The 23,164-nt window shown below is 35.1% G+C and overlaps 3 protein-coding genes and 1 pseudogene across 4 annotated transcripts; 3 read left to right on the forward strand and 1 right to left on the reverse strand.

Annotated features, from left to right (window-relative positions):
• The first annotated feature begins 55 nt into the window (after positions 1–55).
• LOC120126529 lies at positions 56–2,570 on the forward strand (annotated as a pseudogene).
• Positions 2,571–4,342: 1,772 nt separating this feature from the next.
• On the reverse strand, positions 4,343–7,459 carry LOC120126539 (lariat debranching enzyme-like). 2 transcript variants are annotated; one of them, XM_039144693.1, is made up of 9 exons: positions 7,302–7,459; positions 7,039–7,196; positions 6,723–6,844; positions 6,370–6,563; positions 6,040–6,222; positions 5,814–5,944; positions 5,517–5,722; positions 5,100–5,216; positions 4,343–4,698 (listed from the first exon to the last, which is right to left on the reverse strand). In XM_039144693.1, exons 1-9 carry the CDS (start codon positions 7,422–7,424, stop codon positions 4,616–4,618), a joined length of 1,317 nt encoding a protein of 438 aa, XP_039000624.1. In that variant the 5' UTR covers positions 7,425–7,459; the 3' UTR covers positions 4,343–4,615. The 2 variants fall into 2 exon arrangements, with proteins under 2 accessions (XP_039000624.1, XP_039000631.1); XM_039144700.1 differs by having other exon boundaries at positions 4,358–4,698; positions 5,517–5,656; positions 5,826–5,944.
• Positions 7,460–9,089: 1,630 nt separating this feature from the next.
• LOC120126519 (transcription repressor OFP7-like) lies at positions 9,090–9,794 on the forward strand. Its single transcript, XM_039144677.1, has one exon. The coding sequence runs from the start codon at positions 9,090–9,092 to the stop codon at positions 9,792–9,794; it is 705 nt and encodes a 234-aa protein (XP_039000608.1).
• Positions 9,795–22,371: 12,577 nt separating this feature from the next.
• On the forward strand, positions 22,372–23,164 carry LOC120126486 (VQ motif-containing protein 33-like). The gene has a single exon (XM_039144662.1). The coding sequence runs from the start codon at positions 22,495–22,497 to the stop codon at positions 23,041–23,043; it is 549 nt and encodes a 182-aa protein (XP_039000593.1). The 5' UTR covers positions 22,372–22,494; the 3' UTR covers positions 23,044–23,164.

Below are 23,164 nucleotides of genomic sequence, written 5' to 3' on the forward strand. Positions count from 1 at the left end.
TATTTACGCGGGTGGACCAGAAAGAACACTTAGTGATCCACAAAGGGAAAATTTTAGGACATGCTACGGGCATTGACATTGGAGAGGTGTCAGATAAAGGAGGCCATGGGTTTTGCTTTGGATAATTCTGATGCTGCTGGAGAGGTATTGCTTATCTGCAGCACACCTTATTGACTTTCATCATCTTAAAGTTGTCTTCTACTCTCAAACTGTTATGGCTCCTTGACGATTCATTTTCTTGAAAGTTAGAGTGTAGAATTGTTAACCAAAATGATTTTTTTAAAAGGCCAGGGGTAAAACATCCAAAGTCTAGTACTGGCAAGTGACTATCTGCACAATACTATTTATCCTTCTGCATTCTAAATCTTAAACAATAGTGTGAGATGTTGAATTAAAATAGAGTAAAAACTCTAATTGATCGATAAGAAGAAAAAACTCTTTAGAATAATCTCACAAAATTGTAAAAGGGAAGAACTCTTAAGAAAGCTTTCAAATGCTTATAATTAAGCTTTGATTGTTGGATGATAAAACTCAAATACAAGTAGGGTATTTATAGGTTACAAGAAACAATCTAAACCACTCATTAAAATAAATACTAAATAATTTAAACCATTGAAATTAAAACATGAGAAAAATACTTAATTTTCAGCTAACTAAATTGATGTAAGCAATGACATCAAAACTAAATTGATGTAAGCAATGACATCAAATTAATTTTGGTGTGAACTTATTTAAGCTAATATTGAATTTTCAACATGAGACATTAATTTGATGCTCTTTTCCCCTTTCTTGCAATGCAGGGGTTGAAGTATGACAGAGTCTTTGACACTTAAAGAAACACCTATCCCAACAAAAATTGCAAGGCTTATGCTTGTCTCTGACATTCTTCATAATAGCAGTGCTCCTGTTAAAAATGCATCTGCTTACCGCACCAAATTTGAAGCAATTTTACCTGATATAATGGAGAGTTTTAATGATTTGTACCGCAGTGTAACAGGATGGATCACTGCAGAAGCCCTGAAGGTGGGTATAATTTTAACCCTTTATCCTGTTCTAATTGCTGTTTTGTTTTGTGGGTGCTGCTAAATGAACCAGCTTGTGGCTGTGTGCATGGTTATTATCTCTGTTCTTGAGTTTTAAGGTGACCTATTCTCATTCTGCAGGAACGGGTTCTGAAAGTGTTGCAAGCATGGTCAGATTGGTTTCTTTTTCAGATGCATATGTGAACGGACTGCGGGCTACTTTTCTTAGATCAGGAAACTCTGGTGTGGTGCCATTCCATATATTGTGGTGATGCACCAGAAATTGAAAAGAAGATTAGCATGGAAGATGCAGTTGATGGGATTAAAGCTAATTAAGATACTGCATTGGCCATGGGCAAGGTGCTGCTATGAAGGAGTTAATGGATCTCCCACTTGCTGAGTTGGTAAGACGGTGTAGACATAATGGATTATCACTTGTTGGTGGTAGAGAAATAATGGTTGCACGACTATTAAGTCTAGAAGATGCCGAAAAGCGGAGGGGTTATGACCTAGATGATGAGTTGAAACAGCGATCTAGTTATAGTCGATGTTCTAGTGGCCAGAGAGGTGCAAACATTGAAGCAGAAGCAGTGGGATTGTCTGGACGGACTCGTTATGCAGAGGATGAGATCTCTTTACAACGCAAAGGGTCTGTACCTCTGACCGAAACCCTTCCAATCCCACAGCCTGAACTAAAAGCATTCACAAAGAAAGAGAAAATTGATCCTGTTTTACCAGCCTCAAAATGGTCCAGGGAGGATAATGACAGTGATGATGAAGGAAAGAGAAGCTCACAGGGTCTGGGGTTGAGCTATTCGTCTTCTGGAAGTGAGAATGCTGGTGATGGTCCTAGTAAGGCTGATGAATTGGACTTTGGAACTGAGGTAAACGTTCCAGTTCTATCTGAAAGTGCAATGAATGAAGAGCAGAGGTATTGCAATTTTTTAATTATAGCAAGTTCTTTATTTCTTAATGCTACAGAAAACAAAACAAAATGTTCTTATAAACTCTTAGCAACTGCATTCGCTCATGCAGTCCTTAACGTTGCTTTTTCATGTATATAACACCATAGGCAAAAGTTAGGGCAGCTGGAGGTTGCTCTTATTGAATACCGCGAATCCCTCGAGGAACAATGAATTAAAAACGCCGAGGATATTGAGAAAAGGGTTGCGGTTCATCGAAAACAGCTTGAATCTGAATATGGTTTATCATATTCCACTGAAGATATTTCAGGAAGAAGTTATTTTGCCGGTTGACAAGATACTGATACTTGTGAAGACTAGTAATTGTGTCTCTTTCAAAATTGAATGCATATAGTAATGTCATTTTTTACACTATTGAAATTGCAGAAAGAACATCAAGAGAGGAGAGATAGGTGGGATGATGTGCATGACTCTTCAAGAAAGCGGCATCGGAGTCAAAGCCAAAGTGAGAGACCTCCAATGAAACCATCAAACAGAGGCAGGGACAGAGTAAACGATTCAGAAAAGGACCGTGAAAGGCACAGAGAAAGAGATATATATCATGATGTGCAAAATGAAAGGGGGAGAGATAGGGAGCGAGACCGATGGGAAAAGAGTGGAAGCAGAGGGATGACCATGACAGAGATAGAGGTAGAGAGAGAGGGAGGGATAGAATGAAATGAGAGAGAGATGCATCCCATTGCCTAGCTTTCATTGATTTCAATTCAACTTAGTTGATTCCCTTCTCTTGAGGGACTGTAAAAGCGTATCAAGTGACTTTGAATTATGTGAATGATTAAAGTCAACCATTACCTACCATCGACGCTGTTAACAAGAGAGACCAACTCAATGTTCTTGGGTTCTTCAGCTTTGGTTTCAGCCTCGATCTCGTCTTTTCAACTCAACATTTCAGTAGGAAGGATGGAAGAACTGGAATCACCTCTTTGGTATCAAAAACGGAATGGTGAAAGTCTCAACATGTTTGGAATCAATATTGGCAGCCATAGATTCTTGAACTTTGTACCAGTAACATTCAGCAAGGGAAGCAGCAAGTCACCTCCCCATGAAGATGAGAAGAGTCCCAACATTGTCAATGAACATCAGCAAGGAAAAGAAGGTGCCTGAAGGACAAAGTACAAGTAGGGGCATCCATTTGTGTCTAAAATTAATCGAGTCACAGTTTCACCGATGACAACAAATAGATAATCAAGATGGCACCAATTGAGAAAATGTAATACTCACCCGCATCAATATACACACTTGGGTCTCTTCGGTAATCAAGGAGATCATATACCTGAGAGATTAAGGGACCGTCCATCGAGTCGGTGTACCGATAGAACGATCCCTCATTTATTTTAAAGCTCTGTGCGAAGGATAGAAACATGGCCTGCAATGTGCAAGCATTTTAAGCCAATTAATTGGACCCCAAAAACAGTAACACAACCCATTGGGTTCATCACCTTCCTCCACCATAGCTGTAAACTAAAAGGCAACGATATTGATCGGGGTCAACTCAGTTTCTCGGACATGAGAACAAAGTTGAATCTGCTGAAGTTGTGAGCTTTTGAAAAGCTGAAGAGGATGTTAACCCAGTTTATGAATCAAAGTTTCCCTGAAACTCAAAATTAAAAAGCAAAGATTTGTAAATGGGGTCACAGGTTCATTACCTCCTTTAATAATCTTACAAGAAGGACAAGACCAACATCGGACAAGACCAACATATATGACACCCTTGGACAAACATCTAAATGTGATCCAACTCATAAACCAGCTAACCCAAATGTTTTGGAGTATTGGACATGGAAATGTCTTAAATTATTATTATTATTAGTTTAACTATTTTTAGTTCATTAAATTGTGAGTACGATTTCATTTTGATCAATTAAGATTACATTGATATAATGTAAAAGTAATAAAAATAAAAATATTTTTATTATCTCAAACCATCGATTACATTAAAACTTAACAAGAGGTGACTTGATTGACGCTAAAATAAAATTTTTATTATCTTGTTGATAAAATTTTTAGTTCAATGATCAAAATAAAATTTCACTCATAATTTAACTTAGAAGGTAATTTACTTTTTTTTTTTACAAAACAACGTAAATTTTTATTTTATTAATCACATTTTCCTCGATGTTTTGTTTTTAAAGAAAACCAAATGTATACCTCTTTTCTTTTTCTAACGTGGCAGATCCTAATTGGTAGTTGACATGATGTAATGTGTACCATAGATTTTCCATTTTTGTAACCAATGCCCACTATCTGAAAGTATTTTTTTTTATATAATTGAAAAACAACAGGTTAATATGCCTGACAAAGTGGCTATGCCTTGTCCGATGATCCTGTACGTCGGGAACATAAGAAAAATACAGCTAATTAATAAACACATGAACTTAAACCGACTTTTGTTAATTTGATGCATAAAGACTCTGAAAAGTGCAAGTTTTTATCTTTGCTGATGAAAGTTGGAAAACTGAGGGCCATCCATCAAGAACTACGTCGCCAACTTCACACATGAACAAGGCCTCATTGAGTAGCAACAAGAACTGCCCAACCAATAAGTAGTTTTCCATTGATCACCTCACTAGTAAATCTGTTCATCCATGGAAAACATTCTTCACTTCATCATTACTGGTTTTCATTGTCGGGTTCTGCACTATCATCTTCTAGTTCATCCTCATCTTCAATGGGAATGTCTTCACTGTAATCATCTAATGAACCGGAAAAACAAAAAGCACACTATCATAAATGCTAAAGGATGGTTCAGTCAAATTGTATGAGGCAAAGTTATTGCTATGCTGCATTCCACATATGACACTCACAGATGCTCAGAACATACGGAATTCTACGTTCTACCAGGTTCAAAAGCAAATGATCAATTATCCTACTTTTTTCCCATTATCCAATTAAGCTGTGAACAAGATATCTGAACTCTTGAATATAAGAGCATCAGTGACAATATTAAACACGATAAGTAAAAGGTAATCCAACAATCGTGTTCATTCTATATTTTGAATTGCATTACAATGAAGGTTAATGGAAGCCACCAAATATCAGATGAAGAGTCAATGCACCAAAACCAAGCGGAACAAGTGAAATAGAAATTTCTTACCCCTTTGAGTCAATGATGCAGGAGCAGGACTATCCCTGGATCCTGATACATTATCAAGAACATAAGGAAGATCTAGCAATTCCAAGAAAGATAGAGTCTGAGGATTACGGGGAGAACCTACAAAGGATATAAAAGTCACAATCATTCCAACTGTAAATCTAGAGTAGAGGGGAATGCATAAGCTAACCAACAATCAATTGAGCTAAATGAACAAAAATGAAGAATAGTAATTGATAGTAATATCGAGATGTCAAATCATAACAGCTAAGTGACATATATATCTGAAATTTTAGAACCATTATATATAAAATTTCCTAAATTTCTTGACAATGACAAGAGACTTAGCTATATCATTAATATAATACACCTTATAAAATATCACTATAATATTTTACCAGGGTAATACACAAATTTTACCAGAAAAATTAGTGTTTGAAACTGAATGGGAGGGGTTGTAAGGTGGAACAGTTTGAGAAAATTCACAAGGTTTCGCTCCTCTGTTTTCCAGTCTGCTCTTAACCCAATTACGACAATCTTGCATATCAAGCTGTGTACTCCTGCACGTTAGAACATCAGTTGTTGGCTCACTAATTCTTCTAGAGTAATAGGAATTACAAACAGTCCGAAAATTGCTCATTTTTAAATAATTCACCAGTCCAACCCCACCCAAGAGACAGAGAGAGCAAGAAGCGGCATGGCCAAAACAAAAATGCCATATATACACACCTAAAGTCTCCAAGTCGAGTGGTCAAAGGGAAGACACAGTTGAATTTTCGTGTTATTGCCAGCCATTCTTCATCATATTGAACCTCATAAGGTCCTGGATCAGATTCAATATCAACAATCTAAAAGATAAGAGAAAGCCAGAATTCATATATTAGCTTCCGGCAAAGACCACAGAAAGAAACTACAGGAAACAGTCAAAACTTATGAAAGATACCTGCAAGAACTTGCGCCCAGGAAGGCATTTATCAAGTGCAAGAAATTTTGTCACTTGACCACCCTCTTCATGCTGAACAAGAGCAGTGAATTTGCAGTGCAAGTGAGCTGAAAACCAATAAGATGGTTTGAGTTTTTCAAGCAGTTGAGCAGCAGGCTTGCTTCCAAGAGTTCCCTGCTGGATCTGAGAAATATGTTTCAACCAAGGAACCAGGATTGGTCAACAAGAAAACTGAATAAGCTTGTTATGAGATAATGCACCAAAGGCAGATTATAAGAAATTTGTTATTCCGATACATTTAGCCATTTCAACCAAAACAATTACAATTACCTCATCCTCGAAATGTTTCTTGTAGCGAACAAGCTGTTTCCAGTTCCCATAATCAGTGATTCCAAGTGGCCAATCATGTGAAAGAAAAATATCAATTGGTTCCTCCACCTGCATGAGTTTGTGAACATCATACTCACGAACATGGTACACAGACCTGATAGTATTATCATTATAAGGTGGCCTTTCATGGTGTCCTGCTCAAGAGAAAGCTAATTTGTTTCAGTTTCAAAGCTTTCAAACTTATGTAATAACAGAGACTCTACCATACCATATCTTTTACTCACTTTCTTTTAAATAAACAATCACCTTTGGAGGCACTAAAATAAACACAAATAACAAGAACTTCAACCAACCTAAATGGTAGTGACGCGCATTGTAAATTCCAGAAAGTCCACCAATTCGGATATTGCCAAACTTCACAACACCAGCAAATCCCAAGAAGTATATATTAGGTGCTGCCCATCCCCCATAATACCTATTGAGCAAAAAAGAGAACACACATTTCAATTGCAGAAATAAAGATTTAAGGCCTTTTCATAAAAGAAGCAAAATACCCAAGCTAGAACATTTATCAAACTTAAAGCTCTGCAACCCCAACCCACACCCACCCCCACCCCCGACCCACCCCAAAAAAAAAAACTTTGAGCTGGTTTGAAAGAGCTGGCTTACAATTCCCATAAATAATTGGAAGCTTCATGATTTCCACCAATAAATATGGTGGGAACCGGGGCAACCTCCTGTCCCGAATAGTATTTCCAGAATGACTTCATCTCCTTGTACTTTGGGGGCACATTAAGGCTCTCCATATCTTTCTCATTCCTGATTGCCTTAGTTCCAAAATAAAAATTAATTAAAATCAGAATTGGGTACTTGAAAGAACAAAAATTTTCGTCAAGATTGAAGCGAGAAACTGGAAATATGAGAGGAAGAACCTGGAAGTCACCACAACAGATGAGGAGGTCGATTTTGATGTTGCGAGTGTTTTCGATGTATCTAATGGTTTCGTAGACCTTGTCAAGATCTCCATGCATACATCCTTCAACTGCTATCTTCATCTTTTGGACTAAAGATGGAGTCTACAGGGTTGATTGGAAATTTTATTTCGCCTTTTAATGGACTCTGCAGGGTTTTCTAAATCTCAAGCTATGGTTTTGGTCCCGATATTTTTCTCAAAATTACTACTATTAGTCTATGGTTTAATTTAATGGGTAATCTATGTCAAATACCACTTAATTTTATGCTCGTGATAAAAATGTCACTGATTTTAATTTTGTCAATTTTAACACGACGTTTATGTTTACTCTAATTAAACCACCCCACCGTTAATCGTTAACGGCACGATGATATGGCATGGACGGGCCGTGACGGTGATGACTTGGATGCCTTACCAAAACGACGTCGTTTTAACACAACTATTTTGATATTTAATAAAGACAAACGACGTCATTTTGCTGGAAAAAATTATTAAAATGTTATACTACTAGAGGGATTTGAATCCTAAATCTCTTGAAATTAAACTAAATGCTTAACCATTAAACTACATTATATTTTTCTGTTTTCTTTTCTATAAAGTTTTAAAATTTTAAAACTCCAATTAATAATGTTTGAATCCCAAATAAAATTGTTACGCGGTCGCACAGCTAATGAGATAAAAAATTACTGGAATACCCGTATTAAGAGATGCCAATGAGCTGGGTTACCTCTGTATCCTCCTGAAGTGTGCCTAAGCACTGCAGGAGAGCCACAGTACCAGTGAAGCTAATAGATTGGATAAAGGACCTTATGATATCGTGCATAATAATAGCTATGAGATACCTTATGTCATATTTGAAAGTTAATCGAACTCCGAGGTATAATAAAAACTTCCGTGAAGCTTTTTTTGTTTGTTTCATTCATTTCATGATTTGTTTGATATGGATAGTCAATCGAACTTGGTGATTGAAAGTTCATTTGCGGTTGAGATCATCGAAGGGTACGAGTCATGATGTTTTTGGTCTGTTATCTATGATTTTTTTCCTGTCAAACTGTTGAATGAGCGTATGCCGACATGAAATCCGAGGTATACAAATGCATTCGAGATGTTACAACTTTTAGAATAATTATGAACTTCCAGCATGGACTCTCCAGAACAAATGGTTTTCTATTTGATGCATTGTGGATGCCTTAACTGAAATGCTTATTTGTGTTGGGTTGTTGACGAGGGAAACACAGTTCTATTTCATTGTTGGGTTTCAAAATCTTTGTTTCTATTCAAGCAAGAGTTACTCAAGTTAAACATTAGAATATTCGAATTTGATTTGTTCAATTATTGAACATGACCAAGACGAACTTCCCCATTGCGTTGTAGTAATTCTTTGATCACAACGAAAAGAGCATTAACTTGATAACTCGAGGTAGAATTCAGAAGCCCACCAATAGCCTCAAGATTATCATATTCCAATTCTATTCGTCTATATCCAAGTCTCTATGCACGTCGAAGCGCATCACATATCGCCCACAACCTTGCATTCAACACTGAACAATTACCTGTACTTCGAGAGGAGCCAAAGAGCCAGTCACCTTGATCCGAATGAAATACACAACCTACGACAGCTTGGTCATCAACTATATCCACGGCAACATCGATATTCATTTTAATCCGCCCCTCCGTCGGCCTCCTCCGATGGCAGATCCGTTGGTTTAATTTACTGGGTAATCTATGTCAAATACCACTCAATTTTATGCTCGTGATCAAAATCAACGCTGTTTTCGCCACTGATCTCTTCAGTCATGGCAGATCCGATGGTCTCCATTGCTACTTAGGCATTTTCCACTGGAGTGGCCGTATTGAATCATCACCGCCGTCGACATTGGAGTTCCACTGGGAAAAAGAAGACATATTTCACGTTATAGCGAAAGTTTACGACGATAACAAATGCCCCAGTCGCAAATTCTACAATACCTTTGAAAACGATGACGATTTAACTCCACCTCCAGTGCCTCCCAACACGGTAAAGAAAAAATGGCGATGCAGAAAAAGGAAAATGACGTCGAAAAACCGGATGGGCATCTCGTCGGTCGAGAGCAGATTCTTTACCAATGAAAGCTTTGAAGACTATGGTATTAACGACAGAGAAACGAAAACTCTTGTTTCATCTTCGAGGAGCTTCTCCACTGATTCCCCCTCAGAGATGTTCAACACCTACTTAAAAATTATACTGGAAACAAATCCTACGTGGCAAAGCAAGAAGAAAGCAAAGAAAATTAAGAAGACAAGAAGTTACGCTATAAGATTTTCGTCATCGGAGAGCGAATCACCAGCGAGGTTGTCGAGCTTCTTGCAATGGATGATACCGTGCGTGGTGGACGACAGAGTGAGGGAGAGTTTTGTGGTGGTGAAGAAATGGGAGTTTTGTGGTGGCGAATCTCCAACTTTTCTCAGGTAATACAGATGCTACATGGACTAAATAACTTTAAAAAAAGCCGTCCATGTCATCACCGTCACGACATTGACACGCCATATCATCGTGTCGTTAACGGATTAACAACGGGACGGCTTAATTGGAGTAAAACATAAATGTCTGTGCTAAAATTGACAAAATTGAAATGTTAGTGGCATTTTCGATCCCAAGCATAAAGATGAGTGATATTTGACATAGATTACCCTAATTTATTAACCGCGAGTATTAAAATAAAAACTAGATATAATTTAATAAATTAAAATTTGAATAACAAAGCGAAATAAAAATAAAAATTTAATTTTTAAACATGAAATTTACCCTTAATTAGCCTACTATTAGGCTATGGTTTAATTTATTAATCGCGAGTATTAAAATAAAATTAGATATAATTTAATAAATTAAAATTTGAATATTAAAACGAAATAAAAATAATATTTTAATTATTAAACATGAAATTTACCTTTAATTAAAATAGTTAATACTGTTCACTATCCCACTTAAGGTAAACTATATATTTTTTATTAAACTTTATTTTTTTTCTCCTATTTTATTCATTTCACTTTTAGCTTTCTCAACTGCTCATGTTTTGAGTACTATAAATTATTTTATTATCATTATTTTATAACATGATATTCTTTATCATTATTAAAATATAAAAATAATTTTAAAAAATAATAAAATAATATTTTCACTGCTCCTTCTCGTCACTGTCGACCTTCGAAATCAATAACTATTTGATCTCAAATTATATCAAGAGACCCGTTTCGACATGTTGAGTTCGAATATGGTGGTTATTTTACCAAAAAAATGTCCCAAACCTCGTGAATATCGATTGAAACATTTCAATTTCCTCACTTTCGGTCTTTTATTTGTGGACTTCGGAGCATATTTCGATAAAATAGAAGTCAGATTTGGACTCAGGGATTGAGGCAAAGCAACCCATGAAATATGGGACAGAACGATCATTATCTACGGCTGTCGATGGTGGCGTCCATCGTCGAAAACAGTGGACGACCACCATTTATTTTTATTTTATATTTTAAATTATTTTTATTTTAAATAATAATAATAAATCCCACATTGTTGAAAACATTTTAATATTTCGATATAACAAATTAAGTTAAATGAATTTTAAGATTTTCCAAATGATTTTCTAAGTATATTTGATATAACTATTCGAATATCAAAACATTACTCCAAATCTTTCAAAAATCATTTTTAATCCTTACTGAAGTGTAAAATTAAGTTTTAATCTTAAAACAATTTCAAAATAATTTTACAAAGTATTTTGATCCATTTCAAAGCCAAAAATTTCAGATTGCTCAGAGGGAACCGATTCCCCCCCAAGGGGGTACCGATTCCCCCTGAATGGTTTGGCTCCGAGAATTCCAGTATGCTCGGAGGGAATCGATTCCCCCCCAGGGGGTACCGATTCCCCCCTTGTATAACAGTCGAAATATTTGAATTTTACACTTAGGGAACCGATTCCCCCCACGCTCCAAGCTGTTTTATTAATTGTTTTCACACTAAAACGGCTATAATATCTTCTCTAATCATTCCCAACGTTCAGAAGTGATTCAAGATGTATTTAAGCAAGCTTAGAAGCCATTGATCAAAAACAAAAAACATCAAGAACCTAGAATCAAGAGAGAATCAAAGAGAAAGCATCAAACCTCAAGTTTGAGCATTTCAAGCCTATTTTTCATTCAATATTCATTTTGCTTTCAAGAATACTTATTGTGCTCAATTGTATTTATTCTTGAGTGTTCTTTCTTTGTTCTAAAATTGTACAAACATATTTGCCTTGTGAGGTTTTTCTTGTAAGTTTGCAAATTTGTATTTCTCTTTGAGAAAAGAGTGTTTTCAAGAATTGGGGTATATTCTTGAGGGAGTTGTAAGGTTATCTCTTTGGCCTCAAAAGAAATAACAAATTAGTGAATTTGTTAGAAAATCCTTAGTGTGGATAGCTAAGGTAGTGGACGTAGACTTTGGTTGATAAAGTCGAACTACTCTAAATTGCTATGCAATTTCTTTCAATTTTCTGCAAAAGCTTCCACCAAAATTTTTATTGCCAATTCACCCCCTCTTGGCTGATTTTGTCAATCGATTAACTCAACAATTGGTATCAGAGCCTAACTCATTTGAAGGTTTTATCGCCTCTTGATTCGATTCGGGAAGAGTTATATCGATAATCAAAGTCATCAATGGCCTCCGATTCAAACTTCAACTCCGGTCTCGATTCGATGCCCGTCAACAAGCCTCCTTTCTTCAATGGAGCTAACTATGCCTATTGAAAGAATAGAATGATGTACTTCATTCAAGCAAATGACATGGGAGCATGGAATGTCGTAGTAGAATGATACATCAAGCCTCTCACTCATCCAAGATTGTGGAGTGAAGGAGAGACAAAAATGTTTCATCTCAACTCCAAAGCCATCTATATCATTTTTTGTGCTCTTGGACCAGATGAATACGGAAGAGTTTCATCGTGTACAACCACCAAAGAAATATGGGATAAACTTCAAGTCACTCATGAAGGTACCGATGAGGTAAAGAAATCTAAAATTAGTATTCTAAAGCATAGCTATGAAAATTTCAGGATGAAACCAAATGAAGATATCAAAGCTATGACGGATAGATTTTCAACGATTGTCAATGGTCTCAAATCATATGGAGAGATCATTTCAAATGAAAAGCTTGTGAGGAAGTTAGTCTACTCCCTCCCAAAATCGTGGTAATCAAAGAAGACGACAATTATCGAGTCTAAGGACTTAACGTCCTTAACTCTTGAAGAGCTAATTGGGTCACTCCTCACTCATGAAATGATGCGCGAAGATGAGGTGGACCTCGACAAGATTAACGAGACACCAAAGGAGAAGGAGAAGAAGAAAAACATTGGAGTTACTCTTAAATCCATAAAATATAAGAGTGATTCGAATGACGAGGAAATGGCATTGTTTGCCAAACGGTTCAGAAAAATGATGAGACCTTATCGAGGAAGAAAATTCAAACGAAATGAAGGCCTCAAAAATGAACCGAAAGAGAAGGACCCAATCATTTACTATGAATGCAAAAAGTCGGGGCATGTCAAATATGATTGCCCACAATTGAAGAAAAAGGGTCAATCAAAGAATAAGCACAAGGCTCATGTGGCTACATGGAGCGATGAAGAAAGTTCCGATGAAGAGGAACAAGAAGTAGCTAACTTCTTCTTGATGGCATTCGGGGAAGATTCTAAGGTAACCTCTAACTCATCCGAATTTGATTATTTATCCTATGATGAGTTATTAGAGGAATATAATGGGTTGGCTTCGGATTATGAGAAATTATTTTTAAAATATAAAAATGATGTTTCAAATTGAAAAATGAAAACAAACTCATATCCAAAACCAAAAACGATCTTGAAAGTAAAATCAAAGATTTGCAAATTAAACTAGAAGAGTTTGAAAAGAAAATTTAGATTTGCAAAATTTACTTTCAAAGATCAATGATGATCATCAAAAGAAAATTGATGATCTTAAAACTTCTTTTGATAAAGTTGGAACAAAACATTTTGAAAAAGGTGAAAATTCAAAATCTAACTTTGTTAGAAAAAGTTTTAGAAACCACAATCATAGAGGTCCCCAAAGAACCTCTAATGGAAAAATCGTTAGAAGTATGTGGGTTTCTAAAGAACTCATTACTACTAAAGATAAAGATATCCTACACAAATGGATACCTAAGGGGACTAGGATTTTGGAAACCAATGAATATGGACCCAAAAGAATTTGGGTACCAAAAATAAAAAGTAATCTATGTTTGTAGGGAAAGGAACATTGCTACAAGGCACGGGAAACAAATTCAAATTCATGGTACCTTGATAGTGGATGCTCAAGACACATGACCGGAGACAAAAGCCGGTTCATTGAGCTTAGCGCCAAAAATGGAGGAGAAGTGACTTTTGGAGACAATTCAAAAGGTCACATTGAAGGTATTGGTACAATAGGTAATACCTCTTCCATACAAATTAAAAATTTTTTATATGTGAATGAATTAAAGCATAATCTATTGAGTATTAGTCAATTATGCGATAAAGGATTCAATATCTTATTTGAAATTAATGGTTGTAAAGTCATTGACATTGCATCTAATCGGATTATGATTGTTGGTCATAGAATAGGAAACATATACATGGTGCATTTAGATTCTTTTGATATGACTAATTTATGCCTAGTTGCTAAGGATGAGCATGATAGTTGGTTATGGCATAGGAGACTAGGACATGCTAGTATGAGTGTTTTGCAACGGTTAATTCAAGGAGACCTAGTAAGAGGGTTGCCTAAGCTTAAATTTGATAATGATAAAATCTGTGATGCTTGTGCTAAAGGAAAACAAAAGCGAGTTTCTTTTAAATCCATTAATGATGTATCAATTAGTAGAGTTTTATAATTGATCCATTTAGATCTTTTTGGGCCAACTAGAACTATTAGCTTGGGTGGAAAACAATATGCATGTGTCTTGGTAGATGACTATTCTAGATATACTTGGGTTCTATTCTTAAGTACAAAAGATGAATCATTAGAACATTTCATCACATTTTCAAAAATTATCCAAAACGAAAAAGGTTACTCTATCACTAGTGTTAGAAGTGATAATGGAACTGAATTTGAAAATCTTGGATTTATTGAATTTTGTAATTATAATGGTATTAGCCATAATTTTTCAGCACCTAGAACCCCTCAACAAAATGGAGTTGTTGAGAGGAAAAATCGAACTTTAGAAGAAATGGCTAGAACCATGCTTTGTGAAAATAATTTGCCAAAATATTTTTGGGCGGAAGCCACAAATACCGCTTGTTATGTTGTAAATCGAGTAATGATTAGGCCAATTTTAAAGAAAACTCCATATGAAATTTTCAAAAATAAAAGCCTAACATTAGTTATTTTCATCCTTTTGGATGTAAATGTTTTGTTTTAAACAACAGTAAAGAGAACCTTGGCAAATTTGATGCTAAAAGTGATGAAGGAATTTTTCTGGGTTATTCCTTAAATTCTAAAGCTTATCGTGTATTTAATAAAAGAACTTTAGTTGTAGAAGAGTCTATACATGTTGTTTTCGATGATAATTTCCTTCCGAGGAAGGATTCTTGTGTTAATGATGATGTAGGCATTGTAAATACAAATGACGTTAGACATGACGTTGGAGAATCATCATCAAAGGAAGAAACAAAGGATGAGGAAACTCATGATCCCCTCGAGAATCCAACCATTGAAGAAAGGGAAGTATCTTATCCAAGAGAGTACAACTATGTCAAGGATGGTGAAATTATAGGTGATCCATCTAAAGGGGTAACTATTCGATCTTCTCTTAGAAATATTTGTAATTATGTTGCATTTATTTCATGCATAGAACCTAAGAACATCAAAGAATCATTAAAAGATGAACATTGGATTATGGCTATGCAAGAAGAATTAAATCAATTTGAGAGAAGTAAAGTATGGACATTAGTTGAAAGGCCTAGTAATAAATCTACTGTAGGTACTAGATGGGTATTTAGAAATAAGCTTGATGAAAGTGGTAATATAGTGAGGAACAAGGCTAAACTTGTTGCTCAAGGCTATACTCAAGAAGAAGGCATAGACTATGATGAAACATACTCTCCCGTAGCTAAGATGGAAGCAATTAGAATGTTATTAGCATTTGCATGTTTCAATGAATTTAAATTATATCAAATGGATGTTAAAAGTGCATTTTTAAATGGTTTTATAAAAGAAGAAGTGTATGTGGAACAACCTTCAGGTTTTGAAGATTCAAATTTTCCGGATCATGTTTTAAAATTGACAAAAGCTCTTTATGGTTTAAAGCAAGCTCCTAGAGCTTGGTATGAAAGATTGTCAAATTTTTTAATTGAAAAAGGTTTTTTAAAAGGGAAGGTTGACACTACATTGTTTTTGAAGCATAAAGGTAAAGATTTATTAGTAGTTCAAATTTATGTTGATGATATAATATTTGGTTCTACTAATGATGTTATTTGCCAAGAATTTTCTAAGCTAATGCAAAGTGAGTTTGAGATGAGCATGATGGGGGAGCTCTCATTTTTCTTGGGACTCCAAATCAAGCAAATAAAAGATGGCATCTTCATCAATCAAGCTAAGTACGTCAAAGATATACTCAAGAAGTTTGGACTGGAAAATGGGAAACCTCATGACACTCCAATGAGCTCTTCAACAAAGCTTGACTTAGATGAAGGAGGTAAATGTATAGATATTAAATTATATAGGTCAATGATTGGATCTCTACTTTATCTAACTACAAGTAGACCAGACATTATGTTTAGTGTTTGCTTATGTGCTAGATTTCAATCATGCCCTAAGGAATCACATTTACTAGCTGTTAAGAGAATCTTTAGATACCTTAAAGATACTCCTAGTTTAGGACTTTGGTATCCTAGAGACTCTAGCTTTAGCTTGCATGCTTTTTCTGATGCGGATTATGGAGAATGCAAATTAGATAGGAAAAGCACCTCCAGTACTTGCCAATTCCTTGGAAATATGTTGATTTCTTGGTTTTCAAAGAAACAAAATTGTGTTGCATTATCTACTACTGAAGTCGAATACATTTTAGCTGGTAGTTGTTGTGCATAAGTTTTATGGATGAAACAACAACTTTTTGATTATGGAATTGAAGTTGGTACCATTCCTATCAAGTGTGACAATACTAGTGCTATTTGTCTCACTAAAAATCCCATCCAACACTCTAGAACTAAGCACATTGAAATAAGACATCACTTCATTAGAGACCATGTCACTAAGGAAGATGTAGTTCTAGAATTTATTGATACTTTGCACCAATTAGCGGATATCTTTACAAAACCTTTAGACAAAGAAAGATTTTGGACACTTAGGAGAGATTTAGGTTTGACCAACCTATCTTCACTTAGTGTTTAAAATAATTTTAGCACTTTTAATAATATATATGAAAAATGCTTATAATAATTTTTGATTGCATTCATTACTATTAGTTAGGAGGAGTCTATGATTCTTAATGAAAAATTAATTTTATGTTCAAATATCGTTTAAAGATTAATTTAATTGTTTGAACATGATTAATTTTCAATATATGAGTTGCCAATACCACTAGAGGAAATTAATTTAGCATTTTGGGTGTTTAAAATCGAATTTTAGCATTTTGGTGCAGAGGGAATCAATCCCCTCATGAGGGAACCGATTCCCCCTTTGAAGGGGAACCGATTCCCCCCAAAGGGGAATCGATACCCCCTAGGATTCTGGTTATACACGGGCAGAACCCTTACTTTTGTTCAAAACCCTTCTCTTCCTTGCCGCCGTTTCCTCTAAACTCTCTCCCTATCTCCATTCTTGCCTCAAATCAACGTTCTTAATCGAAATTCACTTCAAATATCATCTTCTAAACCTGTTGGAATCATCAAAAACATGCAAACTTCATCTAATCTCACTCAAATCCGAAATCCTTCAAGGTATTTTTCCAAAACTTCTATTTCATCAATTTATGAACATAGAACTAGTTTTAATTAGTTCTAGGATGAACTTTAGATCGGGCATTGATTGTTTAGTGATTAGAAACTAGATATCACAACTAATTTCATCAAAAACACAAGAATTTTTCCAATTTTTTTTTCAAATTATTGTGTTTTGATTGAATTATGTTGTTGTTATGAAAACTATATTGTTTCTCAAAACCGTATTTTTCAAAAGTTTTCAAAAACTTTGTTCCATTAGGATTGATTTAGAGAACCTTGAAATATTGAGGACTCAATTGACTTTTGGGATTGATTGAATTGCATACATGTGTTTTCTAAATTGCAGGTTATCCATTCTATTCTGATTTCCTAAACCATGTCCAATCCTAAACGTGTTAGGTCATCATCTAGTCGTTCACACCGTCAACCAAATCCACCTCAAAATCCAATTCCTAATCCTAATCCCATTGATCCTAATTTGACTATCCAAAATTCGTGCTTCAATCATCCTGGTCCTAGAAATCATCGTTTTTGGTATTATCAATATTTTGACTCTTACAAAATCTGAGAAGAATGTATTCCTTCTCGTCAAGCTATGTTATCTATTAATTTTAAATATCTTCCTCTTTTACAAGAGTGGAAATTTGATAAACTCTTTGATCTTGAACCCATCGTTTACCATCAACTTGTTCATGTTTTCTATTCTAATGCAGTTTGTGTTAAAAACCAAACTGAAACCGAAACCATAGGAATTCATTCCTACCTCCTAGGACAATTCTTATATATTGACTCAACTTACATAGCCAATACATTCGGATTAGATAATGATGGTATTTCAAATGAAAAATAGGTTTTATGATCTCATTATAAAAGAAGAGATAGTGCAAGTGTCTTAGACCTTCATAAACGTTTTCTTCATCTAATGATTTCTTGGTGGTTTCGATCATCCGGAGGTCGTTATTCTACTCTTAGAGCCTTATATCTTTGGTGGTTATATTGTTTCGAAAACAATATTAAAATTAACCTACCTCAGATTATTTGTGCTAAAATTGTTGAAACCGTAAATCTTGTTCCTAACAAGAAACTCTGTTCATCTCTAGTTTACGGTTGCATTTTGAGTAATCTGTTTTCCAAAGCTGGGCTTAGAGTCGGTCTAGATGCCGTTTTTCCCCTTAATAAACAAATTAATCTTCTTTCCTTAACGAGAGCGGGATGGATAAAGGATAAGGAAACCGGTGAATGGGTTCGATCTTCTGCAAATACTCCGGGAGCTAGTTCTTCACGAGCTCCACCAGAAGCTGATGACGATCTCGAGCTTGAGCAATTAATGCGAGATATCGATGAAGCCGAAGATGAGCCTGAGCAGCCCGAGGAGCAAGCACAACAAACGCATCAAATGCCTCCATATTTTCAATCCTTTATAGAGACATTCGATTTCCGATATGCTACCATGGATTCGCGCTTTACTTCTATAGAGTCTCATTTATCCACAATGGGAGCTCAACAATTAGAAATTCTTCGGGAGATGCGTGCAAACAACGAAGCAACCAACGCACGTATTAATGAACTCACTCACGAAATGGCCACTATGCGAGCTCGTTTTCCTCCTCCTGATTCGGATATGTGATTCTATGCTTAGCTTTAAAACCTTGAACTAAACGATTATTGCTTCAACTTTTTGGATTGTTTGATTTTGTGACTTTGGATTTGTTTGGATGTTTGAATTTGTGGATTGATTGATTTTGAATTTGTTTGGATTTATGGATGATGTGAACTAATATATTTGGTGTGATTTATTCATTATTGCATCATTTACATAATTTTAGCAATATGACCAATTTGGCCATGTCACATTAATTATGAATATTGATTATGAAACTAATGGCTGACGTTTGTCTTGCTTATGATCTTAGCAGCTTAAAATATAATCAATTGGCTAAATGATTTCAAAAACTTGTTTAGATTCTTTAAAATGTCTTTTTGATTTAACAAAAAGGGGAAGAAGTGTTAAATGTGTTTTTAAATGATAAATGAGAGAAGTGTTAAAGTAAGGGGGAGTAATTTCAAAACTTGATTTCAAAATCTTAAAAATTACTAAAATATTTTGTTATATCAAAAAGGGGGAGATTGTTGAAAACATTTTAATATTTTGATATAACAAATTAAGTTAAATGAATTTTAAGATTTTCCAAATGATTTTCTAAGTATATTCGATATAACTATTCGAATATCAAAACATTACTCCAAATCTTTCAAAAATCATTTTTAATCCTTACTGAAGTGTAAAATTAAGTTTTAATCTTAAAACAATTTCAAAATAATTTTACAAAGTATTTCGAACCATTTCAAAGCCAAAAATTCCAGATTGCTCAGAGGGAACCGATTCCCCCTCCAAGGGGGTACCGATTCCCCCTGAATGGTTTGGCTCCGAGAATTCCAGTATGCTCGGAGGGAACCGATTCCCCCCAGGGGGTACCGATTCCCCTCTTGTATAACAGTCGAAATATTTGAATTTTACACTTAGGGAACCGATTCCCCATAGGGGGTACCGATTCCCCCCACGCTCCAAGTTGTTTTATTAATTGTTTTCACACTAAAACGGCTATAATATCTTCTCTAATCATTCCCAACGTTCAGAAATGATTCAAGATGTATTTAAGCAAGCTTAGAAGCCATTGATCAAAAACAAAAAACATCAAGCAACTAGAATCAAGAGAGAATCAAAGAGAAAGCATCAAACCTCAAGTTTGAGCATTTCAAGCCTATTTTTAATTCAATATTCATTTTGCTTTCAAGAACACTTATTGTGCTCAATTGTATTTATTCTTGAGTGTTCTTTCTTTGTTCTAGAATTGTGCAAACATATTTGCCTTGTGAGGTTTTTCTTGTAAGTTTGCAAATTTGTATTTCTCTTTGAGAAAAGAGTGTTCTCAAGAATTTGGGTATATTCTTGAGGGAGTTGTAAGGTTATCTCTTTGGCCTCAAAAGAAAGAACAAATTAGTGAATTTGTTGGAAATCCTTAGTGTGGATAGCTAAGGTAGTGGACGTAGACTTTGGTTGATAAAGTCGAACCACTCTAAATCGCTGTGCAATTTCTTTCAATTTTCTGCAAAAGCTTCCACCAAAATTTTTATTGCCAATTCACTCCCTCTTGGCCGATTCCGTCAGTCGATTAACTCAACACACATCATATCAAAAAATAATAAAATAATTCAGAGCGATCAAAATATAAACAATTAAAAAGTTCAGTGAATAAATTAAAAAATTAAAAGTACAATTGATGAAATATGAGAGAGAGTATAGTTTAGCGAAGAATTATGTAGTTTATCCAAAAACAAAACTTCAGACCCTTTTTCTCTCCTTGTTTCGATCCAAAATCTCATTTTTTTTAAGCATAACTAAGCATAAGTGTTACTCTCACTCGTAGTAGAAAAATCACATATGAATCAACAACCGGCAGATTTAATCGAATGAAATATCAGATTTTTTAAATATATTCAAATTATGAATGAAAATAATTGAAAGGATTAATTAATTACATATTGATAGTTAAAAAAAACATATACGTGCAAGGAAGTCAAAACATACATAGAAAGCTAACCTTGAACTTCATCAGCAGTAGCAGAAAGGAAGAAAGATTAGTAGAACGCAGAAGAGATCGGTGGGTTTGTGATTTCTCCCCTAAAAATTTCTTATAAATATATTTATATATTTAATTCTCATAAATGTATTTGTTTTAATAATTCCAGTATTTTTAAATGATTTCCAATGATGATCAAGTCCGTCGATGCTCATCAGTTAACATGCAGAGATGTTAATCGTAATTTTTTAGTGTATATTGAACCTCATAGGGTCCTGGATCAGATTCAATATCAACAATCTAAAAGATAAGAGAAGATGTGTTTTTGAGTGGGAATTGGACCTTTATTTATAGCTTAAAAAGATCCCCGCCAACTGGCCCATCTTGCCCAGCCTATTTTCAGGGATCATCGAACTTGCTCCATCTTTATCTGGTCACCAACAAATCAATTAACAGAACCATTAGTAGTGTAGTTAAACACTTGAATTAATCCAATAAGTTGCATGTATTAAATTAAAATTATACTCAACTATCATGCTTACCTTATCATTGATGTGTGGGTAAGATGGGGTTTTCATGGGGTCTATAACACGACATATATTAACATGGCAAGCAAAGGGAAGCATGCTCCTGTTTGATATTGTGTGATCACCAACTCCAACCTCGATGGCACTTAGGGTTTTACTTGTAAGTAGAAAGGAGGATGGTATGAAGAGATGTGTTACTTAACCAAGCCACCTGATAGCAACCACTGAACCTTCCCTACCAATTTTAACAAATCAACAACTTCAAAACAAAAACCATTCAGTATTCCTTTAATCTCCAGCTTCTCATCATTAACTTGATTGTGATTCCAAAATTTATTAGGTTTTTTTTTCTTTATAAATAAAATGATCAAATTAATTTCTTTCAACTCGACACGATACGAAAACTTATTCCGTAATTTTATATTTATCGTTTGGGTGTGTGTGACAAGAGGCTTACAAGTTTTTCCATCAAAACGTGGTGATAATTCCAACACTTTGACTTTACTTGTAATAAAGCTCAACTCATTTTATATTTAATGCCGTTTTTGGATCAAAGACTTTTAACACATAACAAACATCACCCAACAAAAAGAAGAATAAATTAATTATGATAAAGCCCTCCATCTCATCAAAAGGTTTAATATTTTAATTAACGACAAGATATTGCCTTTGGGTATGAGTAAACCGGTACAAATTAATAATTTTATTATATGATAAGGTTATTGTCGGTATGAATGAAATTAAAATAAAACATTAAGAGTTAATATATAAAATGAAAAATATTTATTAAATATTTAAATTTAAAAATTAAAATAAATCAAATTTAAATTAAAATATTTTATTAGTCTGTCAATAAGTCGAATACCAATGATTAATTCAAAAAAATAATAAATAAATAAAATTGCATGGGAAAGAGGGAAAGGGTATGAAAGTAACTATAACGTGCCTAACAACACAAACATTCCATCAAACATTCTCTTGTCTATAAAGCAATCAAACATATTAACTTCACCTTGTTTGATCTGAGACCAGTTTATATTTTTCTTTCCCTAAAGCTAATTATTATCATTCTTTCTTTTTAAAATTTTGGTGTGCTTGAAATGGAAAAGCACCTCAACCCAATACCTTCAACGCAAACGCCAACAACTTTCGTCGAGGTTGATGCAAACACCTTCAAAGACCTGGTCCAGAAACTCACAGGGTTCACCAACGACACAGAGAAGCTCCCCGTAACTCTCCCTGGAAGGGTTTCCTCGAAAACATCCTCACACGGCGGTGACCACCCAACGCCTCCGATCCGTCCACCGTTCAAGCTCCAAGAGCGTAGGCAACAACACAGCATGAGAAAGCTCGAGATCAAACTCGGTCTCACAACTCTACGTAACTACCCTAGTGAATGCGCCTGCTTCTTCCAGGATCGCCTGCTTGAATCGCCGGTGACACCACTAGGGTCGTCTGAATCACTCTTTTACTCGAGTTCTGGTACTTTATCACCATCGTCTCCGGCGGTTTCGGAAGAGGAAAAGGCGATTGCAGATAAGGGTTTTTACTTGCACCCGTCAACGTCAAACACACCTAGGGGAAACCGATCACCGGAGCTCTTGACTCTTTTTCCGCTTACTTCACCTAGTCAGGAAAAACGAGATTAGGGCTATGTGTTTAAGTTGTTGTTTTTGCTTTTAATCATTTGTAGGTTAAAAGTGCTGTTATTGTGGTTGTATCTTTGTTTAATTATGATGGAGAGTTTGGTATTGCTTGATTTCTTGATAA

Source organism: Hibiscus syriacus, unplaced genomic scaffold, assembly GCF_006381635.1.
Source record: "Hibiscus syriacus cultivar Baekdansim isolate YM2019G1 unplaced genomic scaffold, ASM638163v2 tig00001425_pilon, whole genome shotgun sequence".
Lineage (NCBI taxonomy): Eukaryota > Viridiplantae > Streptophyta > Magnoliopsida > Malvales > Malvaceae > Hibiscus > Hibiscus syriacus.